The sequence below is a fragment of the Phyllostomus discolor genome, chromosome 8, assembly GCF_004126475.2.
Source record: "Phyllostomus discolor isolate MPI-MPIP mPhyDis1 chromosome 8, mPhyDis1.pri.v3, whole genome shotgun sequence".
NCBI lineage: Eukaryota > Metazoa > Chordata > Mammalia > Chiroptera > Phyllostomidae > Phyllostomus > Phyllostomus discolor.
Window position 1 is genome coordinate 110,348,700 of NC_040910.2, and position 19,338 is coordinate 110,368,037.

Below are 19,338 nucleotides of genomic sequence, written 5' to 3' on the forward strand. Positions count from 1 at the left end.
CCCTCCCCGGGGAGGCAGGAGAGCCCCAGGGCCACCACCACGCTTGTCCGCAGAGAGGCCCTGCTCCTTGGGGAGGCCAGGCCCCCCCCCCCCCAGCAGGAGGCTCGCCCCAAGGTCAGGAGGCTTCTCCGCTTCTGGAATTGCTCTCTTGCAGCCCTGCCGACTGCAGTGGATCTGCCTGTCGTCTCCCTGCTCTCAGCCCTTTCACAGCTGCTCTCTGAGAGTCCGTGTCTAAATGCGCATGGCGTCGTCTGCTCCGGTCTCATTCTGGAAGCTTCTCTGTCCGTGCTTGCCACCACCCTCTGGAGATGCTGGGCTCCTTCCCAGCTCCAAGGCCCTCCTCGCCTGCCCTTCCCTCCCTCGAGTCCAGCGAGCACGTGCTCACTCTGGACTGAGCTCAGGCCCCTCGCCCCGGCACGCCTGCAGCCCATGCTCCTCCCCTCGCCCCTGCTGTGGCGTTCCTGGGGCTCCCCCATGTTTCCCTCCAGCTGCTCTGCCTCACCGCCAAGGGCAGGGCTCTGTCTGCAGCCAGTGCGGGCCCTCACACAGGGGCTTGCCCCGAGACTGTGGGGATGAACGAGGCCACCCTCGGGTGGGCCACCACCACTGGGCAAGTCCCTCCATGAGCCTCAGAGCTGCTCACCGCAGCTGGCGGCCCCCACGCCAGCCAGGAAGTCTCCCTGCCCAGCCGGCCCCTCCTTTCCCGCCACCCTCTGCGCCTCACTGCAGGGCCGAAGCTACTCCTCAGCCAGGGCTCAGGGACTCCTGTCTGCGGGGCGGAGGGTGGAGGGGAGCCACCAGAAGCAGGCCGTGCGATTTCTTGATTTCTCGCCGTCTCTGGTGCCTGGAGTGCAAGCAGTGGGGTGCCCGGGCATTGCCGGCCCCAGAGTCAGGCCTGCTTCCCCCGGAGGAGCCCCCATGCCCCTCAGCCTCACACACGCACCCTCTGTCCCCGCCAGCTCCTCGGCCTAGGGTCTTAAAGCCCCCCTAGTTCAAAGTCAAGCCTCCGTCTTTCCACCCGGGCACGGGGCGTGGGCTTCATCCCCCTCTTTCACGCCGTGAGCGGCCAGGCTGTCCTTCATAAACCCCGGTGGCTCATAGTCGCGGAGTTGGTGACTGTGGGTTTTCCACAATATTTATCTTTTCCCCCAAACCACAAAGGTTGCAGCTTTGGCATCCGATCCTTGGGCGTCTGCCCACCATCGGGTACCATCTGGCCCTTCAGCTGAAACGGAGGACACAGGCACGCAGTCTTGTCCAATAAGAGGGCGAGGGGGACGGCAGCCATGCCAGGCTGATGCCACCGGCCCAGCCCAGCCCCTGAGGGGGATGGAGGGGGGTGGAGGGACTCCTCCTCCAGGGCAAACTCCAGGGGGGCAGTGAAGGGCCCCCAGAGGGACTGGGCCTGGATACGGAACCCCGAGTTCTGGTCTCGCCTGCGCCTTAGCAGTTAGATGTTGGACAAGTTACTTAATGCCCCTCAAGTTTGGTCTTCTAAAACGGAGACAGTAACCCACAGGGCGTCAGGGCTAAAAAGAGATCTCAGGTGGAGGATCCCTCGGGTCGCGTCTGGGCTCACAGGGGCGCTCAGTGCTGTCAGTTCCCAGGCCGTTCTCCCAGCCTCTCTCCTCCCTGGCCCCGGGCACGGCCTCCTGCTGGTGGCCCCGTCTTCTGGGGGGGGGGACAGGGAGGGCCCCCCAGGAAGGCTCTGGGCACAGGGGGGCTGTTTGGAAGCAGCGTTCCCTCCAAACATGCCCCCCAGCCGTGTCTCGGCTGGGACTTGGGGAGGCCGTGGGGGGCAGCACCTGGTCCAGGTGTCCAGGACCTGTCCTGGCTCCCAGGGTGGGGGCCGGGGCGGGATTGTGACTCTACGATCCAGGTGGCCGCCTGGGAGCCACAGCAGCCTGCGCTCAGGGAAGACACAGGCCCCTCCAGCAGCGGCCACAGCGCACCAGCCGCTGCCGGCCGTGCGTGTCCGGGCCACCACCCTGCGCTGCAGGAGCCCTCTGGTGGGGGTGGCCTTGCCTCCCCCCCACCCCCACCCCAGTGGCTCCTCCCTCACCGTCTTGAAAACTGGGTGGAGCGGCTGGTCTCTCCATAACCCTGCTGCTCCGTGACCGAAGCTGGTGACAGTTCCCCACCCTTTCTTTATCGGCGTCTGTGGGTCAGGGGCTGGCGTGCTCATCTCTCCTGCCTCCCAGAGCAGAACCCAGGAGGCATGGTCACAAGCCTCGGGTCATCCCTAACTGGGAATTTCTGTCCCGTCTCACCGGGGCGGGGAGTCTGGAGAAGGGGTCCAGAAAAGGGACCAAGTTGTGTGTTTGCAGTGGCCTGGAAAGAGCGGAGGCGGCGGGGGTGCGGCAGGGACCTAGGGATGTGCCCGCTGCCACAGCACCAAGGCGGCCTCTCAGCCAGCCCAGAGCTGCCCTCCCGGTGCCTGGCTGTCTCGGTGCCGACAGGGCTGAGGACGGCCTCTCCACCTGCCCGGGCTCCTCAAGGGCTGGTGGGCGGTGCTCCGGGGGCCTGGGCCGGCCTGTGTTCCGCCCTCCCCTCCGGCACTGCTGGGGGCGGGGGGGACCAGGGAGCTGTCACCCCCCAGCCTGCATGGCAGCTGCCCCCGGGAGCGGCCACCCCTCAGCTCTGTCCAGGAGGCTCCCAGCCGCGACCCACTGGAGTCACATCTTCAGGAGGCGCCGTTCTGGGCTCTCAGCAGCCGGGGCTGCCCGTGTGGTGGGGGGGTGGGATCCCCAGGATTTTCCCGGTTTGCTGAGGGCTCACTGCGCCGGCCCGTCCGCCCCTGTGCCAGGAAGCTGCGTCAGGGGCTCAGTGCCCTCCCCCCCCCACCCCGCCTGGGGGCTCGGTGTCTTGTGGCAGCCAGAGGCCCACCTGCCCGTGAGAGCCGGTGACATCACGTGTCTCGCAGTCCCTCACGTGGCACGGGGCCGACCCTGGGACGCAAGCGGACCCCGCTCGGCTGCAGGGCGCCATGGGACAGCCCTTGGGCTCGCCAAGTCGGCTTCTGCACGCGAGGAGCACCCGCCTGTGGGACAACACCCAGGCCTTAGCTCCCCACGCTTACCTTTCGGCCTCACCTGACTCTCTCGACCTCTGAACGCACTCAGGAGGCCTCTCCCACGCACGTCCCAGGTGAGGGGTGGGGAGGGAGCAGGGGGCGCCCAGGGGCTCACGCCAGGGTCAGGGGCTCTGAGCTGGGGGTGCTGGGCGGACAGGCCTCCAGGCCCTGAAGCCGGTGCCCCCCCCCCCGTGCTGCCCCCCCCAGGCCCCGGAGCTCCCCTCCTTCTGGTGGGTGGCGCCCCAGACATAGTCACTCGAGTCGGGAAGATGAAAGCTCCCAAACCAAAATGCTCGGAGCCACTCGAGAAACAAAAATAGAACCCTTGAACGCTCCTTCGCCCGCACCTCAAGGTCGCGTGCAAGTGCGGTTCCCTGCAGGGGTGGGCTCCCGCGGAGGCCCGTTAACCCCGCTGACTCTTCGCTGCCACCCCCGCCCCCACCCTGGGGACAGCCCTTCCCTCCTCCACCAAAGGGGCCTCTGAGGCCGGTCCGGAGGGCTCTGCCGGGCCATGGGCATGCTGCCCTCTGTGCCCACACGAGTCCCTGCCCCACCCCCGAGCCTGCTGCCCCGTGTGTCCGAAGGCAGCCTCGCGGGGCCTGTGTGTGGGGGGTGGCACGTGCCATGCAACCTTCTGAGACCTGTCGCTCTGCCACCCCTGCCGGGTAACAGAGAGACCCCTGCCCCCAGCCCAGAGCAAGGAGAGAGACAGTGCTAAGCAGATCTTTTCCGTTGAAGCCCCGGGAACTGGCAGGCAACGGGGAGGCTGGCGCCCGGATCCGTGGCTCCCGGAAGCCCCATCTCGCCACGCCAGGAGCCACAGGCAAACAAGCCCCAGCCCCTTATCTCTGCAGGGAAACAAATGAGCCGGCACCCCAAGAACTGGCCGTTCGGCAAGTCACCGGCCCTCGGAGGGAGGGGACACGGCAGCATTGGTGGCTTGGTGCCTCACTGGGCTTTTGTCCCCGTGGGGCGGGGACTGGGCTTTTGAGCCCAGGGGGCAGGCACAGCCCAGGGCTGCCGGGCTGGGGGCTCTGGGGGTGCCGTCCTCAGAAGCAAGGCTGAGAACTCAGCTGGAACCAGACCGTGGGCCCCCCCCCCCAGCTGAGTCCTCTCTGCAGTGACGAGTCCTTGAGCGTCCTCAAGAGGCGGCGTGGCTAACCGGGGCGGAGCGTGTGGGGACGGTGCTGGCGCCAGCGGGCTCTGGGCCTCGGAGGGAGAGGATGGGGCGGATTCCCAGGGGACCGTCCACCGCTGCCCCAGCCCCTTGCCTCCTGGGTTGCTCTTCTTCTGGGTGTCGGTTCCTCCATTAACCCCGTGTCTCCGCAGGACAGGGTCAGGAGTGCTGGCGCTGTGTCCCTGTTTCCTGCCCGTTTCTGTGGCGGCTGCTCCAGCAGGCAGACACCTGCCCGGGGCGTGAGGGAGGAGTCGGGGAGGGTGGGAAGTCTGGAGCCGGGGCAACTGGAAGTGGCTGGTGCACTTGACCCACACGGGGACGCAGGACGGCAGGACGGCAGGACGAGAGGTGGCCTGGTGAGCCTCAGGCCCCGAGTGACACCTGCAGTGCCCTCGGGACACCAATGGGGCCGAGGCTGAGCACTGTGGCAGCACCCCAGGGACACGCACCACTGTGTGCCCCTTGAGTCCGCAGGGCTGCCCGGGGGCCTTGGGTGCACATCTAACCCCCCACCCCCCACCCCCACCCCGGGCAGGTCCATCTCGCGCTTTCTTCCTGGTGACCAGTTCTGAAGATTTCATCAGAACCCAAAGTAGTGCTTGTTTGTTCTTTCTTTCTTGCTTGCTTGCTTGCTTTCTTGCTTTCTTTCTTGCTTTCTTTCTTGCTTTCGTCCTTTTCTTCCTTTTAAAGAAACACATTTGGCTGCGGCGGTTGGCACCCCTGACTCTGCTGTGGGCCGGGTCAGGAGAGTCCTTGAACAGAGACTGCGAATTGATCAATGGCATTTGGGGGCTGGAACGCGGCTCAGGAGCCAGCTAATTTATAATGTCATACAGGCTAGACAGGAAGGCCCAAGAGGATTGGCTGTCTCTGGGCTTTTTTTTTTTTTTTTTTTTTTTCCTTTTTGGAGATGGGAAGGGAGAACGGAAGGGGCCACACTGGGCTGTTCAGCGTTCAGAGGTGAGCTCTGTCCACGCTGGACCGTCGGGACACCAGGGCTGTCTGGCCTCCTGCACGCCGCCCCCTTACTTCCTGGAGACCTGGAGCCCCCCCGAGGCGTGGCAGCCCGTGCCGCCGCCGTGGCTCCTCTGTCCCCCCCCGGCCCAGATGCCGGCCCTGCGGTCACCCAGCCCGGCTCTGACTAATCGCAGCGGACACCTGTTCCGTAACGGGCCCCAGCTGGCGCGGCGCGTCTCGGTCTGGGCGCCCTCCCGGCCGAGCCGCGGCCCCCGTGCAGCCATCTGCACGTGTCCCTCGGACCCGGTCTCTCTCCACGGAGGGTGCCCTGGTGGGCCGGGGCCCCGTCCGATGGGGTGTTATAAAAGGGGCTCCTGTGATGTGGGGTCTTGATCAACACCCGCTGCGGGGGAGGCTGAAGGTGGCTTCGGGGTCCGAGGGAGGGATCCCGGAGGGAAGGCAGGGCCCCCCCTGCCTGTGCGGCTGCCTCTGCTCTGGCCCCGTTTGGAACGCGATGGAGACCAGTCTGTGGCCTTCCAAGAGGAGAGCTGACCTCCCTCGGAAGCCCCCACCCTGGGGACGCCCAGCACCCACAGGGGCCGGGGCGCCCGGTGCTCAGTGAGAGGCATCGCAGGTCGGAGGGCCCCGGGCGCACCACCGGGAGTCCCAGTCTGGTCCGGCCACGGGTACGTGGAAACTTCCGCGGCCAGTGGCTTTGCGTGTGCCCTTCCCCGTGACGGCTCCCTCTCCGTCCGTCAGAGGGAGACCCTGCAGCGGAAAGGCCCCCCAAAGCGGTAATTTTCCGGGGTGACTTGCCGGAGCTGCTGCCCACGGACTCGCTCTGGCAAGAGGGGGCGAGTCTGCACCTTCCTGGGCCCCCAGCCCCCCGCCCTGGGCCCGAGGGGACTGCTGAGGGCCTGCCCGGTCACCCGTGGCCTGATGGGGGCGCCTCTCCCGGCACCCTGAGCAGAAGCAGACCGGGGTGTGGGAGCCCAGCACGCAGCCCTCCCCAGAGGGGCCGGGCCCCCCCACCCCAGCTAATTAGAGCCTTTCTCCTTAAGCCGGGGCTTTAGTCTTCCCTGTCGCTCATTCTCGCAGTGATAATGGACTTGGATAAGGGGTCACAGCCTCTGCCTCGTCCTGCTCTCCTTGCCGTGTGGGTGGGGGCGGGCCGGGCTCGGCCCCCCTCTGGCGGGGCTCCTGCCTGTCACAGGGCGGCCGGCTGGCCGCCAGACCCAGCAGCTGTGAGATGCTCACCCCCCCCCCCGCACCCCCCCATCGCAGGACCAGGGCCGGCTCCCCAAGGCGGGCCCCGCCCCCCGCAGCTGGGCTCCCCAGCCGGCTGCCGGGTCTCTGGTGAGAGTCATTAGCGGTAACGCGATAAAACGGCTCCGCGTGCATGGTAATCAGGCCTGATGCTTCCGCTGCTTCCGAGCGGCAGATTGGAAATGGTGCCATCGCGGCGAGGCCTGCCAGCCGGCAGCGGCGCCTCACGCCTGCGCTCCCTGGGCGCGCAGGTCGGCATGCCGGCCCCAGCGCCGCCCCCCCCGCCCCGCCCCCGTCTCTTTCGGAGGGGAGGTTCAATTCCCCACAAACCAGTTTTCTAAGATGGGCTTTCAGTTTGTTTGTTTTTTTAAAGCAAACGCTCTCCTCTGTTCACTCTCCAAAGAGAAAGAGACCCGAGGTGCTGGCGGGGGGAGGGGGGGAACCCTCCTGGGGCTGGACCCCCAGCCCCACGCCCAGACTTGCCACGCCCACTTTTCCAGGTGCGGGCCCTTCTCTTCTTGGCCCCAGGCAGTTCTCTGAGGGGTTTGCCCTGGGAGCCACTGGCGCTGCTGGGTCTCTGCTTCTCCGTCTCTCGAAGCTCAAAACATCGCTCATGAGCGACACCCTGGTGGGTCCCTCCCTCTGAACCCTGCAGAACGGTGCCCCCCCCCGCCCCCGTACTGCGCTGCTCTCAGGGCCCCTGCGTCCCCTCTTCCCCGTGACCTTCCCAGTGAGCCGCTGCTGGGGCTCAAGGCATGCCTGCAGCCTCTCCAGACCCTCACCTTCCTGCCGCCTGCGCCCGGTCCATGCGCATGCCCCACTGTGAGTCTTCAGTGTGTGCGGAAGAGAAGTGTGATGTCCCCAGCACATCCCCTGGGGCTTGCCCGGAAACCCCTTGCCAGGGGTCTCAGGACAGTAGGTGTGAGGAGCAGCCAAGGAACGTGGCTCCGGGTCCCTGTTGCGGCTGTGACCCTAGAAACTCAGAGCGGACGCTGTCGGACCCCGGGGGGAGCCTGCGCCAGGCCAGGTGCACCCCTGGCTTAGGACCGGCCGCCCTGGGCAAGAGGCCACGTGGAGCGTGGTTCCACCCCCTACACACACACGACGTGCCGCCGGTCCGTGTCCCCTCACTCCTGTTCTTGTCGCCCAGGCTGTCTTCACCCTCCTCCTGGGACCCTTCACCTTCTTCGACGTCCAGAAGACCAAGTACCTGCAGATCCTGACCTCCCTGATGAGGTGGATCGGTGAGTGTCCGCCCCCTGCCCCTCCGCCGGCCCTCCCAGGACAGCCGGGCGGGCTCGTGGCCCTCGCTGGGACGGGGTACGGGGGGGTGTGGGCTCCCGGGGCCCGGGGAGGGCGGGGGCCCTGCCTGCCTTTTCACCGGGAAGGGGATTCCGTCGTGGAAAAGCGGCACGGCCTCAGGAGGCAGCCGGGAGCAGCAGGCACCCCGACGAGGCTGCCCGCTGCGGGAGGGACCGAGGTCGCCCGCTGGACGAGTGCAGGCCGTCCGGGGGTCTCTCCTCTGGCCCGGGCTCGCCCCAGGGGACCCCTCTGGGACTGCAGAGGCCGTGGGCACCGCAGCCCTGCTCGCCCTCCCGTCGGCACCGGGTTGTCAGCTGGCGGTGAACTCCCTTGTTGCAGCCGTGCCCCTCTGCCCCTCCACCCCTCTCCCCTCTCCCCTCTCCCATCCGAGGGCCCAGCCCGGCCGGCAGCCAGCCGGTCGCTCAGGGCGGCCGTACGCTGGCCCGGGTTCCAGGGAGGCAAAAGGGAAAATAAGCACCAAGGGGGCCGGAAAATCATAGCCGTGCTGAGCCGGAAACGTCCTCCTGCTTAATTAGGGTTTGTGCCGCCATCTGTTGCAGCGAGGCGGGGGGCCTGCAGGCGCCCGCCCACGCGGCCCCCCCACCCCACCCCGAGCTCCAGGCAAGCCCAGGCGCCCTGAGGCTGCCCCCCCCGCCCGGCCCCCACTTTCTCCACGCCGTCCCTTCAGCGTCAGCCCCAGAGCCCCTCGCGCCACCAGGATGGGGTCGAGAGGGTTGGATGGCCTTTTCGAAGAGCCCCTTATCCCAGGAAATGTTGGGACACGTGTGCCGGGTGCCAGTGTTGGCTCATTCCTGTTGCTCCCCGAGTAAGTTCTGGGGAGACCAGGCCAGTAGATGGGGCGACTCAGTTTGCAGATGTCCCTGACTGCACATGCACAGTGACGGTGTCTGACCACCGTCTGGCAGGGGACCCTTGATCAGGCCTCGGCAGGCTTCCTGGCCACCCAGCGCTCCCCTCGCCTCCCCCCACCCTCGGGTGCGTCTTGCCAGCCCTCCCACTGCACCTCCTCCCTGTTCGCTTCCTCGGGCGGGACAGCATTTACTCCAGAGGTGCCCGCCCGGCCGGCCTGCCTGCCCCCACCGGGTCCCTCGTCCGGCAGCAGCGAAGGCAGGACCCCGGGGGAGCAGCCGCGCAGATAAAGGGTGGCCGAGTGGGAAGCACCAGCAGCCCAGGGGGGCAGCCACCTGTTAGCCACGGTGCGCTCGCCACACTCACCCTCTCTGCCAGCCAGCACATCCCCTCGCGCCCTCTCCCTTGGGGAGGCCGAGAGGTCAGGGACGTGGCCCAGGCCACCCCCAGAGAGAGCTGTGGCGCCGGCGCCCCAGCGAGACCATGAAGCGTCGCCGGTTGCTCTGTGCAGCCCCCTCTGCCCGGTGCCTGCACCAGCCCCCACCCCACCACCTCTGGGGGGGCCTGGGCCCAGGGGGATGGAGAAGCAGGCCCCTCGCACGGAGGTGCTGGGGGCTTCCTCCGTAGCTCCTGGCCCTCCCACTGTCAGTGGTCAGCAGGCCGGGGGCACTCAGACAGGCGCAGCCAGGAGTCCTGTGCTGAGGGCCTCTGGGCCCAGCCACCGTGGCTGCAGAGCCAAGCCCTGAGCTGCTCATACCGTGACCATGGACCGTTCCCCCGGGACACCGGCAGGGGGTGTCATTCCTTCACCCCCAGTACCAGCAGGCACCCCCCTAGTTGGGGACACCCCCCAGAGCAACCAGCTGGCTCCACCAGGGACGCCCCATTTGGCATTACCAAAACACCGGCTCCCTCTAATGAACTCTGCTCCGGAGGCGGCGGCCCCCCTCAGCTGGGGCCTGGGCTCCGATTGTGTATTCAGAGCAGCCGCCGCCACGCACCGCTCCTGTCTCCTCGCGCCTCTCAAAGTGGGTCAGGCGCGTCCTCTCCTCGCGAGCGTCCATGGATACACTTGACCCTGCCTCGGGAAGTTTCTCGGCCCTCCTCTCCCCGCCCGCCCCCGGCGGTGCCCCAGATCTGTGTTCTGGGCCGCACTGGGGGGAGAGGCGGAACTCGGTGGTGGGGGCCCCAGTGGCAGAAGGTCCCCAGGAGGAGACCGTCGCCTGGGGGGGAGCATAAAGGCCCTCCGGTTTTACCTGTCCCCAGGACTAGCCGCTTGGCTGACTCTCCCGCGGGCCCGTGCCTGATCTCAGCAGCGTGTCCCCGGGTGGGAGCGCCCCGCTCTGTCGCCACCAGCAGCCAGGGGTCTCCTGTGTCTGGGCCACCTGTCCACACGCCGCTGCTTCCGACTGCCAGCTCAGTGCACGAGTCCCTCCACAGCCGCTCCCTCGCCGGGGGCTTCTCGGAGGCCGGGAAGGACCCCTGCTCACAGTGGAGGTTCCCCGGCCAGCGCTGTGCCCTGCGCCCGCCCGCCCGCCCTCCGGGCCACTATCCCGGGCTCTCCTGGGCCGTTAAGCATCCCTTTTGGTCTTGACTTATCCTTGGTTTTGTAAAAGTTCTCTCTGCAAACGCAGAGGTCGTGTAAAGGAGAGGAACCCGGGGTTTCTAGCTGAAGTCTCTAAGGCAGTCGAGCGGACACTGAACTGAGGTCTGCAGGAGAGCCAGCCACGTGCCACAAACGATCCCTTCCCTGCACAGCAGGCCTGGCCCGGAGCAAAGGCCATGCCCTGTCGCCAGCCGCGCTCCTCAGAGCAGCCTTTGCGGTCACCGCTCCGCTCCTCGTGCGGCTGAGACAGGCCCTGACCTGGCCATCGAGGGGTCTCCCGCTCCCCCCCCACCCCGGGGCAGTGGGTGGCCGTGCTACCTGGACAGCCGCAAGGCAGAGGCCGACCGGCCGCGGTGACAGGGGTGCCTCTGCAGAGCTGGGCTCCGCACGGGCCCGGGGAGCCTCAGCCGCACGGCGGTCAGGCAGCCGCGTGCGTCTGCAGAGCCGGGAGGCCCGTGGCAACGGGAGCTCGGGAGCTGATGTTCGTCCAGGGGAGTCCAGGCTCCTGCTCACAGCACCACTTTCCCGCCCCCCCTGCCCTGCCCCTGCCCCTGCCCCTCCGCCTCCCGTCCCTACTCCACTTCCCGGCGGCGGCTCAGGAGCCGTCTTAGCGCAGGCGGACTCAACAGTACCGCCAGCCGGGCGGCCTGCGCGGCAGAAGCTGACGTTCTCCCGGTGCCAGGAGCCGGGAGCCCAGGATCGAGGTGCCGCCAGGGCTGGTCTCCAGTGACGCCTCTTTTTCTGGCTTTTCCTCCGCTGCCTTTCTGCTGCATCTGCACGTGGCCTGTGCTCGGTGCGCGCAGGGAGAGGGCGGCTGGCGTCTCTTCCGCCTCTCGTGAGAGCGCCGGTGGCACCAGATTAGGGCCCCCCCTTAGGGCCTCGCGGCACCTTTCTTCCCTCCCGTGCGCCCCATCCCCAGGCACAGTCACGCTGGGGGGCAGGGCTACCACGGAGGAATTGTGGGGGGACAGTCCGAGACAAGAGGAGAAGGCTGACAGGCTTCCGCAAAGGTGACAGTTTCCAATCTCCACCGGGGAGACGAGTCCACCGGCCGCCAAGGCCCCGCGGCTCCGCTGTCCGGGCAGTTACAGCCGGCGCCGGCCCTGACAGCTCAGGGGCGGGAAATGGCGACCCTTCCCGCCCCCACGCCGCTTGCCACGGCAGGAACGGTGCAGGCTGATGAGGTGCGTCAGGCTTGATTGCACCAGGGACTCAGTGCCTGCCCGGCACCGTCGACCCCTCCCCCGACACACTTGGGAGGGGGGGCTCTGCGCCGAGGCCCTGGGGACAAGTCATGTAGAACCTCAGTCCGGTCACCGGACTCTTTAAACATCTCCCCTCTGCTTCCCTGGTGAGGACGAGGAGGAAGAGGAGGACAGAGCTAGAAGGCTCCAGAAGCCACTGGGCCGACCCAGCACGGGAGGGGAGTCAGATTAGCTTTAAATCCCCCCCCCCGCAGCAGAAACCCCAGTGATTCTCTCTGGGGAGTTGTTACCCCAGGCGAGACCAGCGATCACAGAGTGGCTTGCAGGCCTGAGACAGGAACCCGGCCCCGGGACCAAGGAGCTGTGGGAGGCACGCACACCCGTGCAGGGGGCTTTCCCAGAGGGACCGCCCCCCAACCAGAGCCCGAGTGGGTCCTGCCCTCCTGGGAAGTGAAATGAGCCCCCTCCCCGACCCACAGTCTGTGCTCCGATGGGAGGGCGGTGCTGGGGAAGGACAAAGCGACTGAGCCCCAAGGAGCCCAAACAATCCTTTTTCTTGTGGCTTAGCCAGAGTCCCCGCAGGTGACAGTGAGGGGGACAGCTCAGCCTTGTGTGACATTAGGGGCAGCAAGAAGAGCCCAGGGCTCCTCTGGCTCACGGAGCAGGGTCAGCAGCCCGTCCCGGGTCTGCCTCGCCCCACCCCCACCCCCACCCCGGTCCTCGTAGCTGACGTCTGACCCTCTTCTGCCACACGGGTTCTGTCCCCTGAGCACAGCCCGTGAGGGTCAGAGAGCAGCCAAGGCCACCCTGCCGCCGGGGGACCACAGGCCCCAGTCCCTGGGGTAGAGGGGAGCTCACCGCTCTGTCCACCCCAGCGCCCGGCCACCAGGTGGGGCGGCCGAGCCCTGCTCCCAGGGCGCTTCCTGGTGGCGACTGTCGCTCATGGCCTGTCGGCTCCATCTTCATTTGCCATCAGAGCTAACAAGCTCTCAGAGCAGCCCTGTCCCAGGGACGGGGCAATCAATCTCGAAGACGGCTGCTGAACTCTGCTCCTGGAACAGCCGGCAGGGGAGGGGCCAGGGCAGCGGGCAGCAGTGGGGGGTGGGGACTCAGTCCTCTAGGCCCAGGACCCCCCAAGGTCGGAGCCACTGGCCCACCTTCTGCTTCCTTCCCTCCCCTCCACCCCTCCGTGGCAGCGCTGTGTCTCGGTGTCCCTGGTTTCTTTTGAACTTGCCAACTTGGGGGCCACATTGGGGCATCTCCCCTTCCCTGCTCACCCCCGACAGCAGCCCAGCACCGCCCCGTGTCCTCACGGTGGGGCCTGAAGGGCCCGCGACTCCCACATGCCCTGCCCTCTCTCAAGGCTGGCGAGAGCGTACTGGGGCCCCTTCCTAACGCTGCTGGAACTGCCTCCCCGGAGCCCCTGGCATCCGGCCGGGGAAGGGAGACCCGGCTGTTGGACACAGGCCTGTTGGTTTTGGAAGCAGGCTTATTTGGTTAAGAACATGGTCGGTGAGTGATCTGGGTAGTAGTGTTGTTTGGTGAAGCCAATGACAGCTACAGGATGGTGACGTACACCTTTCTTACCGCCCACGGGGGACCCCCGTGAGCCGGTGCACATTTCCGGGTGGGGAGGGGGGCGTACTTTCAAGATCCGTCTCGTGGCTTTGGAAGCCTGCTTGGTGAGCTGGTTTATTCGCAAGCGGCAGAGCCCCAGTCACGGCTGCCCAGACAGCTCAGGAGCCAGCTTCCGTCTGCGCTTCTCACGCCCTCTCGGAGGCCTGGGGCTGAGGAGGAGGATGAGCTGAGAGGCTGGGGCCAGCATCCCGGCCACGGAGAGCGGTGAGCCGGAGGCGCTGGCATCCCAGCAGCCAGCTGCCTCCCGCCCGCTCACACGCTCGCTGCCCCCCGGGGCCGGGGCCAAGGCCCACAGGACACCCAGCGGGTTTCTCCACTTGCTTATTCCAAGTCCGTGCCAGCCTTGGCCCCGGCCAGGAGCAGCACCAGGTCACGAGGGGATGCCCCGGTAGAGGCACAGCAGGATCCGAATCTTGCCTTACAGCGGCTGTCCCCTCTGCTCTGACCCCGGCGCCCTGCCTCTGGTGACAGAACAGTCAGCTGCAGCCTCTTGAATGCTAATCACCCGGCAGCCCCAGCACGCACCCCCTTCCCTCTGCAGCCACCCCGCCCGCCCGCTCAGCTCCGCTGAGTAACCCTTTCTGGCCTGGGGCAGACTCCTCGCCTTTCCCGGGCCCTCATATCCTGCCCCAGCACTCTCTCCAGGGCACCCAGGCTGCCAGGGTCCTGGGTGTCCTCGGAGTGACCTGTCACATGTCCCCCCAGCCCCCCGAGAGGGTGAAGCCAGAGGCAGTTCCTGGGCCGTGACCTCAAGGAGGGAAGGGTGTCCATGCTTTCCCCTTCGCTGACCAGGGCTGGCAAGATGGGTGACGTCATCCCTGGGTGGTGAGAGTCCAGGGACCCTCGGTGTCAGGGTGTCGGGAGCGGCAGGGGGCAGGGCTGTCTCAGAGTCAGAGGCACGCCACCCCCTTTATGGGCGGCGTCCACAGGCCCGCGCCCTCACCCCGCCTCTCCCCCTGGCCCGGGCAGCCTCGGGCAGCCCGGACTAGACGCAGCAGGTGGCGTTCCCACCGGCCCACTTCCACGTGTCGCTGCGGGAAGGCGGGCTGGCCTCCTGCGAGTCCCAGGAGAAGGGCTCGGGGCTGTGATGGGGCCTGAAGGGACAGCGAGGAGACCCCAACCCCCCCCCACCCGGGGGAGGAGCCTTGCATCTCAGCGGGGCCAGCCCACTGCCCCTCGATGCCCGTGTCACCCACCCAGAAATGGCAAGTGTCACTGCGGGATCTACCCAAGAGGTTGGGGCACAGCCACGAGGGGCTCCTGGGTCTACCCTGAACAGAGACAGCCGTGGTCTGTGGACCGCGGCACCGGGGACAGGGACACCAGTGGTCCCCGTGTGTGCAGAGTGGCTAATGGTGGCATCTCTGGGTACTCTGGGTGGCAGATTTGAGAAGCCAGAGAGACCCGGCGAGTCCCTCTGTCTTCAGGGAGCTCAGGTCCTGGAGCACCTGCAGGCAGGCTGGGGCGGGGGGCGGGGAGGCCCGTGGGGGCTGCTGTGAGACCCTGCAGGGCAGCCAGCCTGGACCCCGCCCCTTCCCGAGCAAACCCAGGAGAACAGTCTCCCGCTGCATGCCCGCCGGCTCTGCCTCCAGGGCCGTTCTTCCCCCGGTGGCCACAGGCGCCACCCGCTCCGCTTAGGGCTGCCAGCGCTCCCATGCACCCTTGGGCGCCCTTGGCCCGGGAAGACAGCTCCTCCCAAACGCCCTGTGCCCTCCGTCCCCCCAGACCCCAGACACATTTTTAAAGCAAGGGGGAGAGAGCAAACGAGTCCCTCCCCAGGACAGCTCCCTGGCAGGGCCCCCCACCCCCAGAGAGGCCCCCAGGGGCCGGTAGGGGAGCGGGCCCTGCATGGTCTGGAGTGTGTGCCCGTCCCTCCCAGGAGACAGTGCAGCCACCCTCCTGTCCTGCTCAGCCCCGCCCCCCCCCAACACATTCCCTTCTCTGCTGGTGTGGGGACGGGTGTGGCGAACTGGACAGACGGAGGGACACATGGGACATTCACAAGAGCAATAGCCGCTGCAGACCTGCCCCAGGGGGTGACCACTGGGGGCACAGGAACTGAGCAGGAGCGGGCTCCTGCTCACGGGGCTCCCCTCCCTCGGTGGGCACCCCAGACCAGACGCTGCCCCCGAGGGCGGCGCTGCTGCCCCCTGCTGGCTGACGCCTGTCTCGCTTGCAGCCTTCGCCGTCATGATCGTGCTCGCCCTGGTCCGCATCGGGCGTGGGCGCGGGGAGGGGCGCCCGCCGCTGGCCGACCTCTCCGGCGTCCGGAACCTGTTCGGGGTGTGCGTGTACTCCTTCATGTGCCAGCACTCCCTGCCGTCCCTCGTCACGCCCGTGTCCTCCAAGCGCCACCTCACGCGCCTGGTCTTCCTGGACTACGTGCTGATCCTCTGCTTCTACGGCCTCCTCTCCTTCACGGCCATCTTCTGCTTCCGCGGCGACAGGCTCCTGGACATGTACACCCTCAACTTCGCGGGCTGCGACGTGGTGGGCGTGGCCGCCGTGCGCTTCTTCCTGGGCCTCTTCCCGGTCTTCACCATCAGCACCAACTTCCCCATCATCGCCGTGACCCTGCGCAACAACTGGAAGACCCTCTTCCACCGCGAGGGGGGCACGTACCCCTGGGTCGTGGACCGCGTGGTGTTCCCCATCATCACGCTGGTGCCCCCGGTGCTGGTGGCCTTCTGCACCCACGACCTGGAGTCCCTGGTGGGCATCACGGGGGCCTACGCGGGCACCGGCATCCAGTACGTCACGCCCGCCTTCCTGGTGTACCACTGCCGCAAGGACGCCGCGCTGGCCTTCGGCCTCGGGACGGTCAACAAGCACAGGTCGCCTTTCCGCCACACCTTCTGGGTGGGCTTTGTGCTGCTCTGGGCCTTCTCCTGCTTCTTCTTCGTCACCGCCAACATCGTCCTCAGCGAGACCAAGCTCTGAGGGCAGGCGCGTCTGCAGACCCCAGGGGCGGGGCCAGCCGGGCCCCACCCTGTCCCTCCGCCCCCAGAGCCTGTGTCTGGTTGCTTCCATGGGCGAGCAAGGCCGGGCTCTTGGCGGGGACCCTTCGGCGGGGGATCCTGTCCCAGCGCAGGCTTCCTGCCGCACAGCCTGCCCCTGCCCCGGTCTCCAGGCCACCCCATCCCGGGTCTCCCGCCCAGGGCTGCCCCCAGCCCGGCGAGCTGCACACGGGCACTCGGCGCCCCCAGGTTCCGGGACGGGTTCCCGGATCCGACCCGTCTGCTGTACGCACACGGCCGCCGCCCAGCCCCCGGGGCGGGCCCCTCTCCCCCAGCGGTAGAGATGCAGCGCTGGCACTGCCACTATTTATACTAGTCACGGTACCCCTCCCCGCACCTCCCGCGTCCTTGCCTGCGAACTCCGCTCCACCGGAAGCTGCTGCCTCGGAGTGGCTCCCAGGCCCTAGCCCCCGCCCCACCCCCACCCCGCCGGGCCCGCCCTCCCGCCAGGCGTGGTACAGCCTAGGGCCCTGGCCCAGCCTGCCCCAGCGGCGGCGGCGGCGGCGGCAGTGACCAGAGCAGGGGGCCCTAATGGACACCGCGGTCCCGCACCAGGACTTGGAGGGCCCTTCTGTGGGCGCCGGCTCCTGTTCCGGGCTGAGCTCGCAATGACTCAGGGGCAGCCCTTGCACGGGCACCGTGATTCGTGCCCTGGCTTAGAGCCCGGAGCTTGCACCCCCCGAAGGGAGTCCTCTGCTCTCCGGCTGCCCCGCTGGGGCTCTCGGGGCCGCCTGCGGTGCGGGGCGCAGGGGCGATGGCCACTAAAGAGGAGCCACACCCCTCGCCACTGCAGCAAGTGGAGAGTGCCCTGGGCACGTGGCAGCGAGTGGCCTTCGTGGTCCCTGCCCCGTGGGAGGTCAGGCCCGCCCTCTGTCCCTGCGCCAACACTAAACGTGGCTCCCTGTCCAGCCAGGCTCTGGGGCTCCGTGTTCACACACTTCCTGTCCCTTGGGCGCCATGGGGTGAGGTGGGGCACGGGCCACCATGCCCCAGGGAAGAGGGCCAGGTCCCACCCACCTCGCCAGCCCTCCAAGACCCCCTCCCCGTCACAGTCACGCAGGCACCGTTGGGGCGGCCTTCCTCGGAAACGGGTGACTGACGGACTCCGTGTTTCCAATGTGCCTTCTCCCTCAGGGCCTGGGGCTCCTTCCCGGCCCGGAGCCCAGAGCAGCGTGGCCTGGAGCCGCCTCTCTGGGGTGGGATCCCTTTTTCCTTTGATTCCAGTGCCTTGCTGAGACCTCGGTAGGAACCCTCCTTGGCCTCCCTTCACACGGCATCCGCTTCCTGCCGTGGACAGAGCGGCCGTGCCGGGCCCCCTGGGGACCACGGTGGTCTCGGGAGGGCAGAGGGGTAGGTGGGACTTGCAAGAACATGGGGTGTCCACAGGATACACTTCCCCCACCTTTGGCCCCAGCCGCCCCAGCCTGTGACAACCTCGTGTCATAATTGGCCACGATCTGCTTTCTCACTGAGGTCACACCTTTGCAGTTCTCACCTTGTCGCTAGGTGTTATCATTTTCCATTTACCTGAGAAACGGACGCCCCTTCTCCCCCTGCCACGAGGCTTCTTCCCAGGAGGCCCACCCGAGGGGGCAGAGCAGCGGGGGGCTCTGAGGTGCACCAGCCCCGCGGCTCGGGCCCTCCCTGGAGCTGCCCCGCTGTTGGCTGAAAACTCAATTAAAACATCTGTACTTACCTTTCTCCAATCACGTTCCCTTTTGCTTAAGGACAAAGCAAATTAAATCATCCTGCTTCCCCAGGCTCCAAACCAAATTTCAGGTGTGAGTTTATTAGCGCCATCAAGCCCAGGTTGATTTATGTGGCAGCGGGGCCTGGCGGCTGCGACCCCCTCTGAGCCAGGCAGCCCCGGGCCTGGAGGGAAGTGGCCCCAGGTGAGCACCTCGCTGGTGGCAGCCGGCGCGCCCCACTGCCACTGTCTGGTTCCTGTGCGCCTCCGTGTCCGTCTGCCAGCTGTCCCACTGGAGGTCAGAGGGGTCGCCTGCGGAGGACCACGGGGCTTGGGGTCTGGCGGGGAGGACGCGTCGCAGGTGGTCCTGGCTCACCTGCGCATCAAGCACATCTGTCTGTCTTTGCACCTGGTTGGTGAGGGGGGCAGTTGGGTCAGGGTCTCCATTTCATGGAGGGGCCCTGGGGGGCAGTGGTGGGAAGGCAGAGGAGGACGGCAGCCCGGCCTGGCCCAGGTGCAAGCTTCGCTGTGGAGGAGGATGACGATGGCAGCCTTCGCCCGACACCGTCTGCCCACACGGCCCCAGACTGGCCCCGAGGTCAGGCCAGGTCAAGGTGGGAGGCAGTGCGCTCTGCCCCGTCCCCTGCGGGAGCACGGGAGCCACATGCCAGCAGCTCCTGCCTCTTCCCTCCCTGGACGCCAGGGAGGTAGCTTCCGGCTTAGGAATGGGGCAGATGGCAGGTAACAGGCTGGGAGGCACGGCTGAGCGGTGGGAGGTGGGCAGTGGGCGCCGCGCCAGGCCCTTAGCTGCACAGCTGTTCGCACCACGTGGGGGCCGGGAGCAGCCTCAGCAACAGGCTGCGGCCTAAGTCACGGAGGTGGGGAGGACCAGGCAGTGCCAGGCTCCAGGTCCGGGAGGCCATGGGCAAGCAGAGGTCAGACGCCAGGCCTGACTGGGTCCTGGGTCCTAAGCAGGACTGATGCCTGGCTCGGCCAGGCTGATGGCCACTGAAAAGCAAGCTCTACTGAGACCCAGACCCAGGACTGCGGGGAGGAGCTTTGCCACCCCTACCCCCTGGGGCCCCGGCTTGAGGCGTTGATTGGGGAACGGGAGAAGTGACATCAGACTGCCTGCTATGCACCAGGCACACACTGGGTACTGTGCACGCGGGCCTTGGTGGTATCACGTGGGGCTCGGCAGTGTGCACCTAGAAGGGGGACCTGCCCCGTGCAGGTGGTGAGCCTCCACACTCTCCTCCGTCACTGGTAACAAGGGACAAGAGGGCTGTGTCTCGGACACAGGGCTGTGCCGGCCACGGAGCCCCAAACTCGCTGAGGGCCCCTGGTTCGGGGCCCCAGGCACCTCACTGGTTTCATAGGCTCCCAGTCAAGTGTCTTCTCATAGCAGCTGCCTGCTGCGGTTCGGAAACAAATGAACCTTCCGGATCCAGAGAGCTTCTCTAACTTCCCCAGCCCCCCAGGAAACTTACAGACAGCTGTCCCCTTCTGAAGAGCCAGACTGTAGCCAGGTCTCCTGGCC

The 19,338-nt window shown here is 67.3% G+C and overlaps 1 protein-coding gene across 2 annotated transcripts in view; it reads left to right on the forward strand.

Annotated features, from left to right (window-relative positions):
- The window catches only part of TMEM104 (transmembrane protein 104), a 43,163-nt gene extending 26,640 nt beyond the window's left edge, over positions 1-16,523 (forward strand). The window contains exons 9-10 of one of the 2 annotated variants that reach the window (XM_028520105.2): positions 7,624-7,717; positions 15,274-16,522. In XM_028520105.2, the coding sequence (XP_028375906.1) occupies positions 7,624-7,717; positions 15,274-16,034 (855 nt within the window). In that variant the 3' untranslated portion in view covers positions 16,035-16,522. Of the gene's footprint in view, positions 1-7,623; positions 7,718-15,273 lie in introns of both variants that reach the window. The other variant, XM_036034105.1, reaches the window with a different exon arrangement.
- The last annotated feature ends 2,815 nt before the right edge of the window (positions 16,524-19,338 follow it).